Raw genomic sequence first — 19,120 nt, forward strand, 5'->3', positions numbered from 1 at the left:
AACTATGTGGTAGAACACCTGACCTGGAAAGAAGGCAGGTGCCATGTGGATGTGTTTTCTCTGTATGGAACCAACCACAAAGACAATGGCTCCACGTCTTGTTACCAAGCTTTACCAGAACTTTTATTATTAAAAATTATTATTAAACCATTGTAATTAAAACCACAGCTTTTGTTCAGCATAGGTATCTTGGTTTCATCCATTTTAACTATAGACACTGTCATGTTTTCTACCCATGGAAAATATAAATTCTAAATGTAGACCAATATTTCCACTCCAAGTTACAGCCCAGATCCAAGAAATTGTGTATATACACTCTCTGGAATTTCTTGCTTTGACCAGAACTTCCTCATGCCATATCAGAAGCATAAACTGCTTTGAAATTCCTGTCAGTTTCAGAAATGGTTAGCTGTGTGACATTGGGGAAGCAGAACATCTGCTAAGGGTGTTCAATCCGGGTCTAGGAATTGGCAAACAAGCTGGCTTTATGCAGATCTAGCATAATCCAACTACGCCTGTTCCCCAGGACAAACCCCAGATACAATCTGGGCAGCCAGATTCTGCTGGGCTGAATTATCCAGCTGTAGGCAGCCACCACAGGCAGCCATAGCAGAGGTAACAGCTTAGAGCGAGAGGGCAGTGCTGTAAATGGAGCCAAGCTCAGAGCTGCTGCAGGGTAGCAGGGTGAGTCTGGCAGGATGGGGAGGAGGCAGCAGGCAAAGTGGATTCCTCTCCCATTCCACCCCCCACCCCCATATGAGCTCCAAAAGAACACTTCAAGCCACCTCCAGACACCTTTTAAACTCTGTGGCTCAGCAACCTCAACCCCCCCCCCACACACACACCACCTTGCTTCAGTAAAGGGATTCTCTGGTTTGACATTTGTTCCCTTGCTACAGTTTAGTTCTGTTGGGCTTTGTTGATTAACCTTGCAAGGGAGTAATGTCAAACCTGAAAATCCCAAGCAAAGCCGGGGCATGGTAGGGGGGGCTACAAGTCACTGAGTTTAAAAGCTTTGGAAATGTTTCCCCATACGAAACATTGGAGAGTGCTTGGGGGCAGCTTGTTCAGGGATCCATGGAACTGGATCCCATGATCTGATCCTCATGAAATTTGGCGGGAGGGTATTGGACAGTCATTAGTAGGTTTCCTGCAAATTTGCTGGTGTTTGCTTTACAATGCCCCCTCCCCCAATATGTTTTCCCCATAGAGAATAGTGGCCAGTGACCCCGATTTCAAGGATATCAGATTTTTTTTGTGGTATCCCTAAAAGATGGATCCAGATCACACAGATTGACTGATTGGCTGATTGATTGATTTTGGTGCACACCCCTAGCAACTGCTGTTCGAGGAACTCAACTCCAAAAGACCTCATGGGTATTGGGAATTAACTAAAATATCAAATATGGTTCAAACCCAAAAGTCACCAGATCTCTGCTTCAGCTTGTTTGTTTGTTCATTTATAGTCCACTTTTCTCACTGAGACCCAAAGTGGATTATGTAGTATGAGATTAGTGCAATAACCATTTCCATAAACAATGCCATTGAGTAAGTAAATGCAAGTTTACAAAGACATAGCATTAGCAAGGATCCAATACAGAGTTGAAGAAATGTTGAAACAGAGCACAAGCAATTCTAGGATTGACATTAGACAACATATAACTACCCAGTAGGATCATACCGCTTGGCTTCTTAACTGTATCAGGTTTTCCCCTCCCTTACACACACACACTCAAATGGTCTAAAAAACACACGAAAACCCAAAGAAAACCAGAAGAGCAATGACTAAGTAAACAATATTGGGTATAAAGGAGGTGGGGGGGGGGGGGGTGGCGGCGTGATGCAGTTAAGAAACCAAGCTGTAGCAAAAAAACACTGCAGAAAAACCCAGAGGGAACCTCATGTAGTTAACTGCTGCTTAATACCAAAGAGCCTTTTAATAATCAGAATGCAACAGAGGGCTGATTGATACATGCTGCTCATGTACATGATGAATGATCACCAGATTTGTTTCCTGTCACATTTTAGACAGATGGTGAAAACTTTTTTGTTTTCGGAAATCTTTGGAAGGGTCTTAATCCTTTCTATTTATGTCACTAGGATTCATCACTATTTTTATGGGTTACCATTCCAGTTGTTGCAGTAGTCATTTTTTTAGATTTGCAGTGTAGGGAGCCTTGATTTTTAAAATGATTGTTTTATGGGTATATTTTCATGATTTTATGATTTTATTTGGCTGCCCAGCTTCAAGCTGTTTAATGAACAGCCGTCACAGATCAGCAACCACAGATGTATCATTCATATCAGCTGACATCACTTCAAACACATTAGTTTTTGTTGAAGGCAGTTCAGCTGTGAGTCCTTGACTCTTGAGTAATCATGTGATCTGAGGCACTGCCTAGTGGACACACACGTGCACAGAATTAACACTCAGGGAGCCTAATCACTGATCATTGCATGGGCCTCCTAATTCAAACCCCATGCAATGAATTGTTTTTGGTTCGTTTCTTCTTCTTCTTCTTCTTCTTCTTCTTCTTCTTCAGTACTGTTTTCATGACCAAGGTTAGTTTATTTGTAAAATATGGCAGGCATTCAAAGTACCCTGCTAGACCGCTGAAAGGGCTTGTGCAGGGGGCCTAAACTGTAGCTGTATAGCTAGACTGGAGTCAAATGGGATCTGAAACTGCCCTCCTGGGGGAATGTAAGTCATGCTTTGCGTCCCTGGAGACTGGTGCTTAGAATGTCCCAGAGGAAAACAAGAGGCTAGAGATCATCTTGCTGCCTCAGGACTGGGTAGGGTAGTAGAAGAGGGTTTTGAATTGCTAAAGATGGCTCTGGGCCTGGGGCAGAGTGAGAGTACAAGTGGGCCAGGCAACTTCCCCAGCAACAGAGGAAAGAGATTTCTCTGCCTTTTGGGATTCTTCTTCCTCTTCTCTGCAGACTTCCCAAAAGAATGACTGCTTTAATAACTAAATTCTAAACCCAGGCCTCCTGATTCCCTGCCTTTGAATCCTCCCTGTGATGGGGGAAGGATCAAAGTCGCTGGTCAATGACAATGAGTGTCAGAATTTGTAGCCACAGGAGGAAATCTTGGAAACAAAAGTGAACAATTATAACCCAAATCAGGGCTTTCCCCGCATGGGTTTTTTTCATCGGTTCTGGCCCCATATAGCTTTGATTTATCCCCTGACTTCTGCATTCATTTTTTGACTTCAGTTTTTCACTTGGTGTTCCCCCCTCCCCAGATTTTTCCCAGTTCTTTTGACACCACTTTTACCCCAATCTTCTTTTTGAAGCCGATTCTGACTCCCCTTTGTTCCTTATGCAGAATGTTTTCTTTGGTTTTGTTTGTCCTGCCCATCCTACCCATCTTCAGCCCACTGTCTGATGATTGGTTGTTTGTCATAGTCAAACCACTCCTTCCTCCTCCCTTCCCTCTTCTTGTTTTGTGGGTTGGCGTGCTGTGTTAGTGAGTGAGTATAGTGCAGTGCAGCTAGGATAAACAGTACTAGGGGAACAGAATGAATGAAAGGAAAGTACAGCAGAGCCCTGGAGGGAAGGTGAGGACAAAAACTAGAGGAGTGGAAGGGAAGAAGGGGTGGGCTGCGGCTCTCCCCCAACCTGTGAAGAGAGTCTTGTCTGGTCTCCGGTCTAGGAGTGTATCATCAAAGTCTTCTGCCTGGCTTGGTGGTCTATCCTTGGTGGCTCTCCCCCTACCCCATAGTATCACTATTATTTCTTTCTCTTTTTATTTTTACCCAGAGGCTCTCAGCAGACCTTCCATGTTCAGATTCATGTATTCCCTCACAAATGTCCTCCTTGACATTTAATGCTACTCCTCTTCCTCACTGATTTGTTTCTTTTAAACAAGGAATCTTAATATTCCAAATATGAGTCTCATCCCACCAAGTTTCAGTAATGCCTGTTAGGCAACAGTCCACTTCCTGTATTAAGACTTCAGGTTCCTCCAGTTTGTTTCTCATACTCCTTACATTAGTGTAGAGGCATTTGAGATCAGTGAATTGCAGTGGGAGGGGAAGCAAGGGAAGTTCCATTTTGCTATTGGAATATTTAGTCTGGATCCAACCCGAAATTGTTTAGTAAGCATGACAAGGTTGTCATAGCAAAATAAGACAAGGCAAAAAGGGGAAAGGTAACTATTTGGAATAAGTTAGTTTTCCTGTATAAGTTACTGGTATAGTTACTTTTCTTTGGGAGTTTTAGAAGTATATTTTATTTTTTAAATCTAATTCAATAAACATTGAAAGCAGCTTAGTAAAATCCAATTTATTAAGTATTAGGTTTTTTAAAAAATTTGCAGAAGCTTTTGAAAAATAAACCAGTTATTTCCCTCTTATATTCATGGTATCTGCTGCCATCTAGCTTTGAATATTATTCACCTTTTACTTCCTTGCTGTGCATTAGTGCTTACAGCTGGCATTAAAATTATAATTGCATTCATTCCAAGAAATCCTTTAGCATCTTTAACTTGCTAACCAACTGTAAGGCAGAAATAGAAATGTTGGCCAGTGTCTGAAACTCAGGATCTATAAAAAAAATTCCAGTTAGGAGTCCACTGTCTGTATTGCTCAAGTGGGGAAGATGCAAGGCAGAATATAATTTAAATGGCATCTGCTGTTAATGATTCCATAATTGTTTATTAATTCCTATTTAATGTAGCACTAATATGTTGTAACACTTTCTATCCTTCAGCCTTGCTTTAAAGTGTTTACTTGAATGAATTCAGGGATATAAAAGCAGAAGGGTAGTTATAAAGATGTCTGCAATTTCTTAAGAAGTTTTATTCTACAAACAGTTCAAGGAAGCATGCAGTATATTTCTCTATACAGCTTGCCAATAAATAGTTTTCAAGGCATTTTAATTGCTGATTATAATGGTCAATCTCAACGCTTCTGATTGTACATGAGAAGAAGGATTACCATTTCTAGTTCCTGACATCCAATACTAACTTGGCAGCTGACTGTAATATATAGCAATTATTTCAGACTTTGCAATACGCTCATTATAAAGTAGTGATGTCAATGAGCCACTTTGTTCCCACCGGTGGAAAAAAAATGCAACATGTGGGCAAGTTATTTGTGGCCTTAAAAATTATAAGCTTACCATAACTAAGCAAACAAGCAGAGAAATATGACTCCACCATAACCCTACAGCTGTTTCACAGTATGGTTTCTCTGGCAGCCACATCATTAAATATAAGAAATATGCTCTCCTGACAAGACAAGCCCTTCAGCTGGTTTCATGGGCATAACGTTCTAAAAATGCCTGAGCTGTGCTTTTCAGTTTGTAAGACTTAATACTGCCGGTGAGGTCAGTGCAATTATTTAGAGGCTCCTCTCTTTGCATCCAGTGTGGTCGGGGCAGGGGGGAGCTAGTCAAGCTTCTTGCCTTTTTCATTGTGTTGGTACCAGCTGAAAAGGAAGCTGTGTGCAGGCTTATGTAGTTGAGAGGATGCACACGTTTATATATGCGGAAGTGGAGATCTGTGAAAACTTGTCATATAGGGGACATCCCATTCACCCAGCCCTTCATCCCCTCGTCCTTATTCCTATGATCCCGCTGTCACTTCCTTCCCCCCCCCCCAGTGTGACAGTGTGACTCTTCTGTTCCCCCCATTACTGCAAACTTCTTCTCATTACCAGCCAGATATTCAGAGGAGTTTTGATGGGAAAATCATGTCAGCCCAGACTAGGGTTGTCAACCCTGGTTTGGGAAATTCCTGGAGATTTGGGGGAGGGAGGGGAGCGCAGCAATGTATAATACCCTAGAGTCCATCCTCCAAAGCAGCCATTTAAATTATATTACTACAACTGATCCAGAGATCAGTTGTAATTCCAGTGGCTCTTCCGCCCCACTGGAGGTTGACAGCCATAGCCTGGATCCACACATCACCTGACTGCTAGTGGTGGGCAGTCTGGACATAAAGCATACTTTCTGCTTCAAGCCTCCCATCTCTACCCATAGTTTCTGCTGAAATCTTGCAAAACTAATGAGATAGCATTTGGAACTGTGAGTAGCAATTTCAGTTTCACAGACTGTGCTTTCTCTAGGGTGGGGGGGAGGCACTACCCCCCCCCACTTTTCAGTTTGGTAGAAAAATCACCCATATCTGTACGTGGCCCCATTGTGAGGATTGATTTATACTCCAGGACCATGCTCAGAATTAGATAAAGATATAAATGAGAGAACATGTCATGTCAAAAAGTAGGCTTGCATATGGTTGGGAAGTGGATGCCCAAGAAAATGTGCATGATTTCCCTAGTGACCCAGTTTGACAAACTGGCCCTGATCCAATTTGCTTCTTCCTATAAGCTGTTTTTAAGTAAAATGAAATAACTTATTGTCCTTTTTCTTTTCTTTTTTTGGCTATGCAGAGGTTCATTTGAAGATTCTACAACCAGATTTTATACAGCATGTGTGGTAGAAGCTTTTGCCTATCTGCATTCCAAAGGAATCATTTATAGGGACCTCAAGCCAGAAAACCTCATCCTAGATCATCGAGGTTATGCCAAACTGGTGAGTGCTCAGATATTTTTCTTCCAAGCAGCAAGAAAATATTACCATGTCATGGTCACTGCCTTATAGTTAAAGCTCTGTCTCCTCTTCCATTACAAAATGCCTTCTCCAACAAGTTTATAACAGCCATAAAATAGTGCTTCTGGCTGAAAAGCAGTATTCAGGACTGCAGTCCCAGGACAAATCGGTTTAGAAAGAAAACGAAAAAAAACAAATTCGTCTCACTGTTTCTGAATTCTAAAGGTGCAAAAGATGCAGTTGTTGGTTTTAAAGGTCTTCAGTGTACTTTCACTCAGAAGTATCTTCAGTTTCCTCCTGAAGCACCATACTTTTGGTGCTTGATTAAATTTTCAATTTCTTCATTAAATTGCCTTTTAAAAAAAACACATACCACTGTTATTTTCTCCAGTGTTCAATTTTTCTAGAGCTGAATCTGTGTGGTATTATTGTTAGATGATTTAAAACAATTAGGCTTCAAACCTGCTTAATCCTAGCTAGTTACAAGACCTGTGGAACTCATTTTATGCTATCCTTGAAAAAGAAACCCTTGGCTACAAAAGCAAGAGGCAGGCAACATTTGTGTTAATGTGTATTAGATTCTTCAGTCAGGGCAACCAAGGCTGTTTACACCACAAAGCCAAGCCTGAATTCAGATTGAAATGGGTCTAGATAATCCATCAACTCCAAGACCTCCTGAAGTTGTGTAACTATTATCTGGTTGAACACCTTGTCAAAGAATGGAATATTAGCCGCTGGGTGGTAGTTGTTTAGGTGATTTGAGCCCAGGGATGCCTTCTTCAGGAGCAGTCTCACAGCCGCCTCTTTCAAAGTAAATGGAACTACACCTTTTCTTAGAGAGGCATGTATTACCTCCTGACCTCACTAACCCAGCCCAGAATAGTAAAGAGTCCAGTAGTACCTTCAAGACTAACCAACTTATTTGTAGCATAAGCTTTCGAGAACCACAGCTCTCTTTGTCAGATGCATAAATGATACTATTAACCATGACGGGCAATAACAACAACAACAACAACAACAACAACAACAACAACAACAACATTCAATTTATACCACCCTTCAGGACAACTTACACCCACTCAGAGTGGTTTACAAAGTGTGTTATTATTATCCTCATGACAATCACCCTGTGAGGTGGGTGGGGCTAAGATAGCTCTGAAGAGCTGTGACTGACTCAAGGTCACTCAGCTGGCTTCAAGCAGAGGAGTGGGGAATCATACTCGGTTCTCCAGATTAGAGTCCCATGCTCTTAACCACTACACCAAACTGGGCTCCCAAGGAGCAAGACAGGCTAGTCCACTTCATCAGGCCTCACTAACTGAAAGTTATCCATACAGCTAGGAGCAGAATGCACTCCTATAACATCCAGTGTCTAAGTCCTGGTAGATGGCATGCAATCTTATCTGCAAAATGCATTGTAAAGGAATCACAATGTTTTCTGGGTTAACATCCTCTGCTTGAAGCCCCTTCACAACCTGAAAAATCTCTCCTGGACAGCATGGTGCAGATGCAATGATGGCAGAGAAGTGAGCTTACTTTCTGCTATTACTGCACAGAGTAGGCACAATACTGTTTTCTCACCTGTGTTCTCGCTTCATGTTTTTTTTTTCTACTTTTGATCAGTTTACTCAACTGTTTCATCATCCGAAGCTCTTCAGTAAACCAAGGGCATTCCAGACTCATATCTGGATTTGTATCCTCAGCCTAGGTCATCTCTGTATTCCCCAGGTCAACTAAGTGTGCAACAGGAGAGCCAGTCTTGCTGACTGGAAAATCCCTAGGAGATATTAGGAAATCTCCCCCCACCCCCTGACCCATCAGCCTCCTGCAGCAGACCATCCTGATTGTCCCCCACCTTCACAGAAGTTCTGAATGTCCAAGAGTCTAAATCGGCCCATTACCAAACCATGTACCTTATCCCCAGAGAAAACCAAATCGAGTGTATGACCCCCCCCCCCTGTATGCATAGGTACCAAAATGTTCTGGGACAGCCCCATGGTTATGGCAGCCGTGAATTCCTGAGTTGCTCCTGTTAGGACAGACTCAGTATGAACAAGCAGACTGTTGGGCAATACACCACCAAAATCCCTATTCTGTCCTGAGTCCCCAGCATCAGGTACATACAGTCAAATTGGGGTCTGCCTAACAAAACCAGAGTGCCAGAAGAGGCCAAACAGACCATGGCAACCACCACCCATGAAGCCTAGTGCTGAACAAGGAGAATGGAGGGAGGGCAAAGTTGAGAAAGTGTCACCCCTCCCTCTTCACTCACTTAGGTCTCTGATACGTACCCAACTGGCCTGCTCATCAAGTATTAAGTCCAGGCTGTAGGGTGCGTTTAAGCTTGATGGATGATCAGCCAGATTGCCAGAGTTCCTTCAGTTGAGAGAAGGACTCAAAGAATGAATGAACACATAACCCACTGATCCCTTCTCTCCTTTACCTGGTCTGTTGCTCTCCCACCACCATAACTCTTTCTGTCCACTAGTATCATACCACCAGCACCTCTTGGCCCGCCTCCCAAAGTGCTACCAGGCACATGATAAAACATACACAACCACCAGAAGCTTGTTAAAAGTGATAAAAATCTGTCCAGAAGGCTTGGTGTGTTACGTCCACTCCTGGGCACTTTATAGTCTGCTTTTTCCTTTGCATATCTTTAACTCTGAAAAGATGCTGCTACGTGGCCCTCCTTTTTGTTTCTGTTACAGCCAGCATTCTTGCTTTAAGAATGTTCCCATGGTGAAAACTTTCCTTCTGATGTTCTTTATCCTAATCAAAACAGGATCATCTCCTCAAGCCTTTCTATTCATATAATTGTTATTTATTTTTTCTTCCTTGATGGTGTGTGAACCTTCATTCACAGGTCGATTTTGGCTTTGCAAAAAAAATAGGATTTGGAAAGAAAACATGGACTTTTTGTGGAACTCCAGAGTATGTAGCCCCAGAGATCATCCTGAACAAAGGTCATGACATTTCAGCAGACTACTGGTCACTGGGAATCTTAATGTATGAGCTCTTGACTGGCAGGTATGGACATTGGAATCTGAGTTGCCGATAAAAATAGATAGGCAAATTAGAGAATATTTCTGGCTTTGTCACTTTGATTAAGAGAACTGGAAGTTTAGAGCTGGCATATTCCATGATGGCAAAAAAGGTGTGAAAACTATCCCGTTCAGTCTGTTCATTATTGTTTTGTGCTTTATAGTCAGCATGCTGATCCATAACAGCTTTGGAACAATCAATATAAAGGTTCACCCACCTGTAACATTAGTTTAGGTAAAGAGAGATTAAAGGTCAATGCAATCTCCAAGGTGCATGACAACAGTTTTAAATTCTGTGGCTCTCAGTTTACAATGGGAACCACAAATAATAGGAGTCTGTTTGCATACTATCACAAACCCATCAAAGTATAGGCTCGCAGCAGCATGCAAGATGGTTGGGTTCAGTGTGCCGTGGCCACTGTACACATCAAGGAGCCCTGAGATAGCACTCAGTTCATCTGTTTTAAAATACATAATAGGCTGTTGTAAAAAATATAAACCACTATTCAACTGAGAAAAGAGAGGAGCCAATGGCTTCCTACTATAATTGTCCACATTTAAATTGACTATTAAGAAAAATGCCTACCTAATTGTAAAACCACCTAGACACCAGGATACATTGCATAAGCAGCATAGTTATATATTAAGATCCACAAAATGCTTCTCAGTTTGAAGTGGTCAAATTTATGTGTGTGCCTTTGCATTCATGCTTTTGCAAATGCTTGGATGCTAGTATCAAAAGCCTCATTCCAAATTTTAGAATACTCCTTAACTTTCAGACCCCTGGCATCTTTGACCCTTTCAGACAGCGTGGCTGTTTGCATACAGGCACATCCATGATGTCTAAATTGTTTGTCTGTATTAATCTGTGCACTAAAATACTACTCTCATCCTAGGACAATGCATGGTTTTCAAGTGAATTTTCATCCCAGATACATAATAATCAGAATCATGATTAATCAATTATATAACATACATACAAAGTATGGACACAGCTACATTTTTTAATTGTCATACCACTATAGGAAATATAAAGTTAACCCCTTTTACACTATTAATAGTTACAATTATGTCACCAAGAGAAGTATATGTATTATAGCAAAGAAACAAAAAACATTCTGCATGCAGTCTTACACAATTTAAATAATATGCATATATAATTATATGTGCATCTTAAAAATGCATATATCTCACTCAGCCTAAAGTTGCAAATATATATATTTGATGCCAGAAAAAAGACTAATTAAAAATAAAATTGTGTTATTAGTGTTATTAGTTTTCTAATACAAGTACAAATTCTAGAATCCTGAATGAAATCCTCCCCTTGTGCAAGCAGATAGACAGCCCCACCTGGGAAAAGAGAAGCTAATTTTCGCTGGTTTTTCCTTCTTTGGTACATCCTGTCCTGGTTCCCATCAGGAGCAGCTTTTCGGGGACACCAGGTGGTGCTGCAAGGAAGTGAGGGCAACAATAATATATTCAGCAAGTTGAGCTTCACTTGCCGTTCTTCGGAACCAGTCTTTAATCTTGTGGATATCCTGCTGCAAATGTTTGAGGAATCCTACCACTGCACCTGAAGTTGAAAGAAAGTTGCTACTTTGCTGTGACAGATCCCTTAGCATGATTTCTTTTGGTCACAAAAACACTCTTCTATATAATGAGAATGAAAATGAGGGGAGACTATACATGAAGGAGACAGTCTCCCATACATTCAATCCACTGGTATTTGTAGAATAGCACTTAAAACAACCAATATGCAGAATCAGTGACACTCTTCATCACTATCGCTGTTCTCCTACAAGTATTTCCTGTTCAAACTCCATAATAGTTATTACACTTGTGAAACCAACAGTGCAATCCTATGCAGTTACTCCAGTCAACGCTCACTGAATTCAATAGGTTTGGTATGGAGTAATCTCCAAAAGGACTACACTGCAATTTTGCCATGATAGTTCTCACAGCTGATAATTCTACATACCACTTCATTATGAATCCATGATTACTCGGCTATTCTTGCCAGATTCACGTGGTCATCTCATGGAATAAATACTAATATTAGCTGCAACAGACCTAATCCGACTAACCTTGGCCAATAGCAGTGTTATTCAAATACTGCAAAGGTCTTTAAGGAATTTAATTTATTAAGTTTATAATAGAATATATTTACCAGATGTATGAACTTTTTCTGCTACCTCATTTTATAATCTTGTATGCCATTTTTAAACACAGACATTAACTTTGGGTTTTTCCTCCTCCTTTAGTCCACCTTTCTCAGGCCCAGATCCCATGAAAACCTATAACATCATACTAAGGGGGATTGACATGATTGAATTTCCAAAGAAGATTGCCAAAAATGCTGCTAACCTAATTAAAAAACTATGCAGGTAAACACTTTAAATGTATTTTTGGTTTTGTCAAAAAAGGAAGCACACACACAATCACAGACAGAATAAACACTGCTTCCGAATGTTGTTTTGTCACTCTACTTTGTTGACTCTTTTTGCAGGGACAACCCATCAGAAAGATTAGGGAACTTGAAAAATGGAGTCAAGGATATTCAAAAGCACAAGTAAGTACGTTCACTAAGGGGGAAATTGTTGTGTTGTTGCTATTTATAGGGTACCAGCAATGCACATAATAGGGCCTCCAGGAGCCTGTAGTCTGAAGAGAACTGAAGTAAAATTGATGGGGAAGACTATGGATGATGTAGTGTCAGAGTAGAATCTGGGAGACCCACGTTCAAGTCCCCACTTTGCCAAAGAAGCTTCCTGGGTGACTTTGGCCAGTCATACTCCCTCAGCCTAACCTACATCAAGGGGTTGCTGTGAGGATAAATGGAGGAGAGGAGAATGATTTGAGCCATTGGTGAGAAAAGTGAGGTATAAATGAAGCAAAATAAATGTTTAAAACTGCAGTTATACGTGGCTTTGTTTCAGAAGGAGATTTAAAAGCTCTCACTTTATTGCCTGTGCGGCAACTGTATCATTGTAAACCATCTCTGTACAATTAAGAGTACAGTTCATCAAGTATTTCTTTTTTGCAATCTCCTTGGATTTTGACAGGATTTATCAGAATCCAGTGAACTGAACCTTTGTATCAAAACCCCTAGAGCTTATCCCATGGTATCTGTTGACTGTCTGTACAGTGACAAGATAATGAATGAAGGAGCCGGCACTAGTCAGTATAATACAACATAACTGGATGATATACAGTATTAGTGGTATTTGTCAAAAAGTCAGGTTTCCCTTGAAGTTTACCACATGTAAAGACACATAATTTTTGCTCCTGCATGGTGCAAGAAACAACATATCAGTATTAAGTTACCTCCTCACCTTCTTTCTCCATATGTGACATGTATCTCCTTTTACCTGATGAATCAATTCTGGATCCTGAAAATCTCAAACCCCAGATGAAAACCCTGTATTACTTCATGCATTTCCTTGGAAATCTGAGCCTTATTCAGTCTTAGCAACAGTTGACTTTGAGTCACTCAACCAGAATGAAATAATATGATGATTAAGTTGAATAGATCGGTGATACAGCTTGCCACAGGCTGAAGATATCATCTGCACATGTACTCAGTTTGAAGTTCGGCCCACATTTATCACATTACTGAAAAACTTCCAAAAGTTGAGCGGCTTGACAAACACTGGCTGAATTGCCACCTAAACAAAGATCCACTTGCCTCATCAGTCACTTACTTGATCATAGAAAGTTGCCCTTAGGCCTAGAATACGTGAATATGTGAATTAGTAGTGCATGAATGTAGTCAGAAACGTTTGTTGTGATTATGGCAATCAATCCACTATTAATTTCTTCATGCATATATGTTTCTTGGAATAGTCAAGACTGCTTTCTTGGAGAAAAACTTTGGAGAATAGCAATCCTTTGAAAAAACAACCTGTCAGTGAGTGCAAATCACTGGGAAGCCAAATGGAATGGAATGCTGTAAGAAAGGAAGAATAGTTTCCCAGTCAAAGAGACCAAAAAGCTATCAATGACTGGCACTCAGAGTTGCCATCATCCATAGATGCCACGAGATACCTTTGTGGCTTTGCTCCATAGTCCTGAAATAGTCCTGAGAGCCAGTGTGGTGTAGTGATTAGAGTGTCAGAATAGGATGTGGAAGAACCAGGTTCAAATCCCCATTCTGCCATGAAGTTTGTTGGGTAATCTTGGACCTTTCACACACCATCAGCCTAATTACATCATGGGGTTGTTATGGGGATAAAATGGAGAAGAGAATTATGTAAGCCACCTTGGGTTCCCAATGGGGAGAATAGTGGAGTATTAAATACAGTAAGTAAATAAATAAATCTTAAAACAATGGAAGCGGCCTTTGTAAAATGGTTGATTTTGTGCAAGGGCATTTAGTTTTCCATGTTGTTCTCGTACCTTGTCCTTCTTTTTACATCTGCAGGTATCTAGCTTTTCTGTTTTTTCCTTTCATGTTTGACCATAAAAGGAACTTCTTTTGTAAAAGTGAGCCTTTCCTAGGCCACCACAGTCCTGCTGTCTGATTACACCAGTTTCCCCTCCTTTATACCAGCCAGCTATTTTCCAGTGCTCCTACTCCCTCTCTGTCACCTTTATGCTAATCTTTCTAGATAGATTTCGAGCCCTCTCTATAAACCCATGCTAATTTCTATTCTATACTGCACTGTGCATGCAAGTGAAACTAAACAAATTGTTAAATAGGTAATTGTGATCCAAAAATGGTCATTCACGTGGCATTGCAGAATTCCTCCCTTTATTTAAAAAAGCCAAAACAAAGAAATATGACACAAAATATTAATGGCCGTGTATCAATGCTTTGAGGATTTCAAACATTGTTTTACTAGGCTGTCCAATTCTTCTACCCTGGCATCTGAACCTAGGGTTGCTAGGTCCAGGTTGGGAAATTACTGGAGATTTGAGGGGGGGGTGGAGCCTGGAGAGGGCAGAGTTTGTGGAGGGGAGGGGCCACAGCAAGGTATAATGCATTAGAGTTCATCCTTCAAAGCAGCCATGTTCTCCAGGGGAACTGAGCTCTCTCACCTGGAGATCAGTTGCAATTACAGGAGATCTCCAACCACCCCCTGGAGGCTGGCAACCCTATCTGAACCTTGTCTGATCTGAACATTTTCCTGCCTTTAGGTGGTTTGAAGGCTTTAACTGGGAAGGTTTAAGAAAAGGTACATTGACGCCTCCTATAATACCAAGTGTGAGTACACTTAACTTACGTATTTGCTTGTACATCCTAGTTGTGTTAGTGGAACGATTGAATAGTCTAAATGGCTGGGAACAATCAGTGGCAAAGCAATCCGGATGTTTGGATTAGAGTTGCATGTGTGTGTGTGCCTCAAGTGGTTTTCTTACTGACATGGTTGTCAGGATCATGACTGGGCTGCAATGCCTGTCCCTGGCATTGAAGTGATTATGCATCAGAACTTGCCACAAATGCAGAAGCCCTGAACCGAGATGCCTCTGTAAATACATCCCGCCCCCCCCACCCTTTATCACAGTAAAAATACTTGCCCTTTCGCAGACAGTACACTTTTTTTTGTTTCTTCTTTTGCTCCTGACTCCTCTCTCTGCATTTTGTTCCTATTTGGCCAGTTGAAAAACTCACCAGATTCATGCAAGCTTACATCAGTCCCTGAGGCTATGCTTTGACTTCCAGAGCAAAGGCCTTTTTAGTGTCAGGCATGTTGACTCAGGATGGAATCAGGATATTAGCCACACAACTGTTGATTCAGTATATTGGCCCATTCCCATGATAATCCCTGTGATTCCCAAAAGTTGATCAGCGCTGATGTCATAGTCTGCCACAGTAGCACAAAAAATCTTTCTGTGCAGTAACACCTGTACACATATTCACAGTTTAGCATGTTTGCAATAAATCTGCTTCCAAATAAATGAATTTGCAAGTCAAACCTGTGCTTCAGAGCCCTGGTTACTTGCTGCCTCTGTATTCAAGATGCAGGTGCCACTAGTTCAGTCGAACTGAAAGAACGAGCTCAGGTGACACAGCAACTGTTGCATCAAAACATTTACAGCAACCTGGGAGCCAAACTACATGATACGCCCGACACATGTTGGGTCATCAGTGTGCAACCAGACTCACAGCCAGATGTGAATGCTCATTAAAAAGTGCTCATTTGCTCAGGAGCTAAGGTGAGTTCCTCCAATGTATGTCTGACTGCAAATCTGGTCACACGACCATGACCAGACATGTGTCAGGTGTATCATGTGGTTGCGCTCAGAGACTCCCACAACAGTGTGTACCTCTTCTTGTTTGGATGTTGTAGTGCTCATGGGAGCAAACCATCTAAACAAACCCCAGGGCACAACTCTATTGTCCATTAGTACTGAGTCAAATAGGATTCCCAAATTTCACAGCTTTGTTTGTAGACAACTCAGGAAGGCCATTTGATGCCTAGGGATGAATGTGACAGTCAGAGATGAAATGCTTTCCCATAGTGGAGAAATGAATGTGTTCACTTCTTGCTGCCTTTCTTCCAGCACTTCACTTCAAGGGTGGTCAATGAAACCACTGTAGTGGTTTCCCTTTCCATGGAAGGGAAGGAATGTGTCCCTGTCTTGCCTAGGCAATCTTCCCATGCTCGGCTACGGCTACATTAGTTTAATTGCAGTCTTTTGCAGCATAGTGCTGGAATAGCAGCAGTGGTAACAGCTTCCTAGGGCAACTTGGCAATACTCCTGTTCACACTACTTCGCCAGTCTTGTGTCAGCTTACTCACTACATGATTTTTGATTGGCTAGAACACACAGGGGAAAATATGAAATAGTACAGAAAGGGGGGGGGCACTGTGTCTGTGAACAGCCATGAAGAAATGAAAAGATAAGGTATATTCAGGGGGCTCCCTAAGAGGCACTTTGCACCCCTAAAACTTGCCTTTTGCCTTGAAAATGTTTACAAGCAATTTTTTATCCTAGTCTTAGTTACCATATTCTGCCAGATGCATTTGCAGGAGCTGGGCCTTCTAGCAAACAGAAGTATGTTAAAAATTCTGATGGTTTTGTGTACAATTGGGTTTTTCCCATTTGAGAAGTTCAATTTTAGATTATATATGGTCATCAAAGTGGTCTGAGATCTCAAAAAAAAAGTTCTTTTTTATATTACAGACCTAACCAAAAGAAACATCAGCTTTATAACAAAATTTAAGCTGAATTTTTCAAATTTATGAATAAACTTTGAATTTCTACTGAGTGTCAGGCTCAGATTCACGATTGCTGCAAATTTCAGTTTAAACATTTTGCTTTTGTGATTTCAGCAATTCACTGTGACACTCCTGAACAAAACTGAAGCAGTACCTTTCCTGCCCTCCTTCCAACAGTGTGATATACTGGAAAGCAATCCATAAATTATGCAATTGCAAATAGTAAATTACCAATTCAGGAATAGCAGATTAATATTATTTCCAAGTGTACAGAATCTTGAAATCGATTTAGCGTTGCTTGAGCTCCTGAATGTCATTTTCTGCAAACGATGGGTTCCGTTCTCTCGTTATATACCATACCACTGTAAATCGAAACTGAAGTGTATGAAACTCCTGTTCCTCTCCAAGCTTTTTCAATATGTTGTTTTCATTTGGTAAGCATGAATGCACAGGAAGCAGTATATATGGGCATAAAAAGGCATAGATTTGAAAGCAGAAAGAAAGATTCCGAACAGAGCTTTGGAAGCCTCAAATATCAAAAGCCTCATTTTCTTCATTGGACAGGTTTCATCTCCCACAGATACAAGCAATTTTGATAGTTTCCCTGAGGACAACGACGAACCACCACCTGACGACAACTCAGGATGGGACATAGACTTTTAATGTATCTCTCTTACCTGCTTCTGCCTTGCTGAAGACAGCTTCCTGAGACATGGCTGCCAGCAGACCTGAAGGAATTGGGAAGGATTAGTGCTCGGGGTCACCATGATGCCTTGATTGATGCTGCTACAGTAACTACAGTGGCATTAGGACTTATTGCTTAGATGACAATAGTGCTCTTCACATGTTTTCTGTTTGAACTTACCATAGCAGTTGACATGGTGGTCCTGAAGCAAAGCCTTTTTCACTGGTAAATAAATGTGTTTTCTATCACTGTAATGAATTTGTTATGCTTCAGTCATAATTTGAAAGTTGAGTAAGATGCACATAATTCTAGCTGCAAGATCGTTTTTCTTTATGGTTGAATTCTCAATTATGAAATATTAAGTACTGTAGTTTATTCTACACTGTAAGATCTACAGTATAGAATCTGGGGTCATCCCAAACTGCAAAATGAGTCTGTGAGGGTCTCTTCAAGGAGGCCCATGTATGGAGGACCACAAAGCAATCAAGTTGAGAAGCTTATGTCAAAGCAGTGCTATGAGTTGTCTTTCTTTTCAAGCAGTATTCATGACAAGAATGAATGTTACCTTTTTTCCATTTTTAATTCCTGATGTGCTTTTTTCAAACTGATTAACAAAAGCACAACTGCTACAGTTTCTGTTGAACTGTTAAGGCAGATATGGGTCGGTCTGTTCTCGGATGTGTCTGGGAACATGGTCTATCTAACATTTAATTTTGTTGATACAGCTACATAAACGCATGTAGAAAATTATCCTTAAAAGTACTCATTTTACATATATATAAAAAACATCTATGTTATGTACACACACAAAGAAAACTATGCTTATAGAAAGGTCCAAGAAAGGAACTGATAGAGGCCAACTGGTCTAATAGGCATGAACACGGAGCTTCAAACTACATTTACCTTTCAGAGCCCAATGAGGGAACATGCAAGACCCCACTGCATACTATATAGGTGCTATGTACATTTTTCATGTGTGAAACAACCAAACATCCACAATCATTTCAGGAAAAATGTAGCAAGAGAAAATATTGTGCATGAAAATCTTAAAACACACAAGATTGTTTATATATTGGTTTTTGCTTCGGCTCCTCCGCATTGCTGTCATTTCTGTTTTGTTATTTTATTGACCCTCTTAATCCTGCAGTGATCAGTCTATATTTGTTTATTTTTTTTTCAAAAGATAAGTAGCTCAGTTCTTCCTGTGAAATATAATAATATAACTTTATCGTTCAGTCTAAAACATGGAGCACAATGCAGCCAGCGTGGAGCACTTTGAAGTGCCGTTCATTCCAAAGGAAGAGTTAAGCACAGGCTTCAATTTCTCCTGCTGGAATCAAGGCATCTTTAAAATGCTCCTCTTTGGGAGGATTATACCCACTAGGCAGCAATCCTGACATACTAGGGTCACTGTATTGTCAGTAATAGATTACAAACACATAACACAATCTTAGTGCAGGCATCCCTCACCCCACATGAGGCATCAACCAGCAACTGTACATTTCCAATATTCTTGCACCTTTACGCCAAGTATTGTAACTGATAACGCAGCCTTACAGATACAGTAATTTGTTATTAGTTAGAAAATATTTTCCTACTTTCTAAAAACTATCACATAACACGAAATGCCCCTGAAAATATACCACACTACCCATTCGTTCACATCTATTAGT

At 40.8% G+C, this 19,120-nt stretch overlaps 1 protein-coding gene across 4 annotated transcripts in view; it reads left to right on the forward strand.

Annotated features, from left to right (window-relative positions):
* Nucleotides 1-17,970, forward strand: part of LOC129332770 (cGMP-dependent protein kinase 1) — a 157,110-nt gene extending 139,140 nt beyond the window's left edge. For 3 of the 4 annotated variants that reach the window (XM_054984006.1, XM_054984009.1, XM_054984008.1), the window contains 6 exons: nt 6,396-6,537; nt 9,422-9,585; nt 11,861-11,983; nt 12,106-12,168; nt 14,736-14,802; nt 17,327-17,970. In XM_054984006.1, the coding sequence (XP_054839981.1) occupies nt 6,396-6,537; nt 9,422-9,585; nt 11,861-11,983; nt 12,106-12,168; nt 14,736-14,802; nt 17,327-17,425 (658 nt within the window). In that variant the 3' untranslated portion in view covers nt 17,426-17,970. Of the gene's footprint in view, nt 1-6,395; nt 6,538-9,421; nt 9,586-11,860; nt 11,984-12,105; nt 12,169-14,735; nt 14,803-16,876; nt 16,994-17,326 lie in introns of those variants that run through there. The other variant, XM_054984007.1, reaches the window with a different exon arrangement.
* The last annotated feature ends 1,150 nt before the right edge of the window (nt 17,971-19,120 follow it).

Source organism: Eublepharis macularius, chromosome 6, assembly GCF_028583425.1.
Source record: "Eublepharis macularius isolate TG4126 chromosome 6, MPM_Emac_v1.0, whole genome shotgun sequence".
Lineage (NCBI taxonomy): Eukaryota > Metazoa > Chordata > Lepidosauria > Squamata > Eublepharidae > Eublepharis > Eublepharis macularius.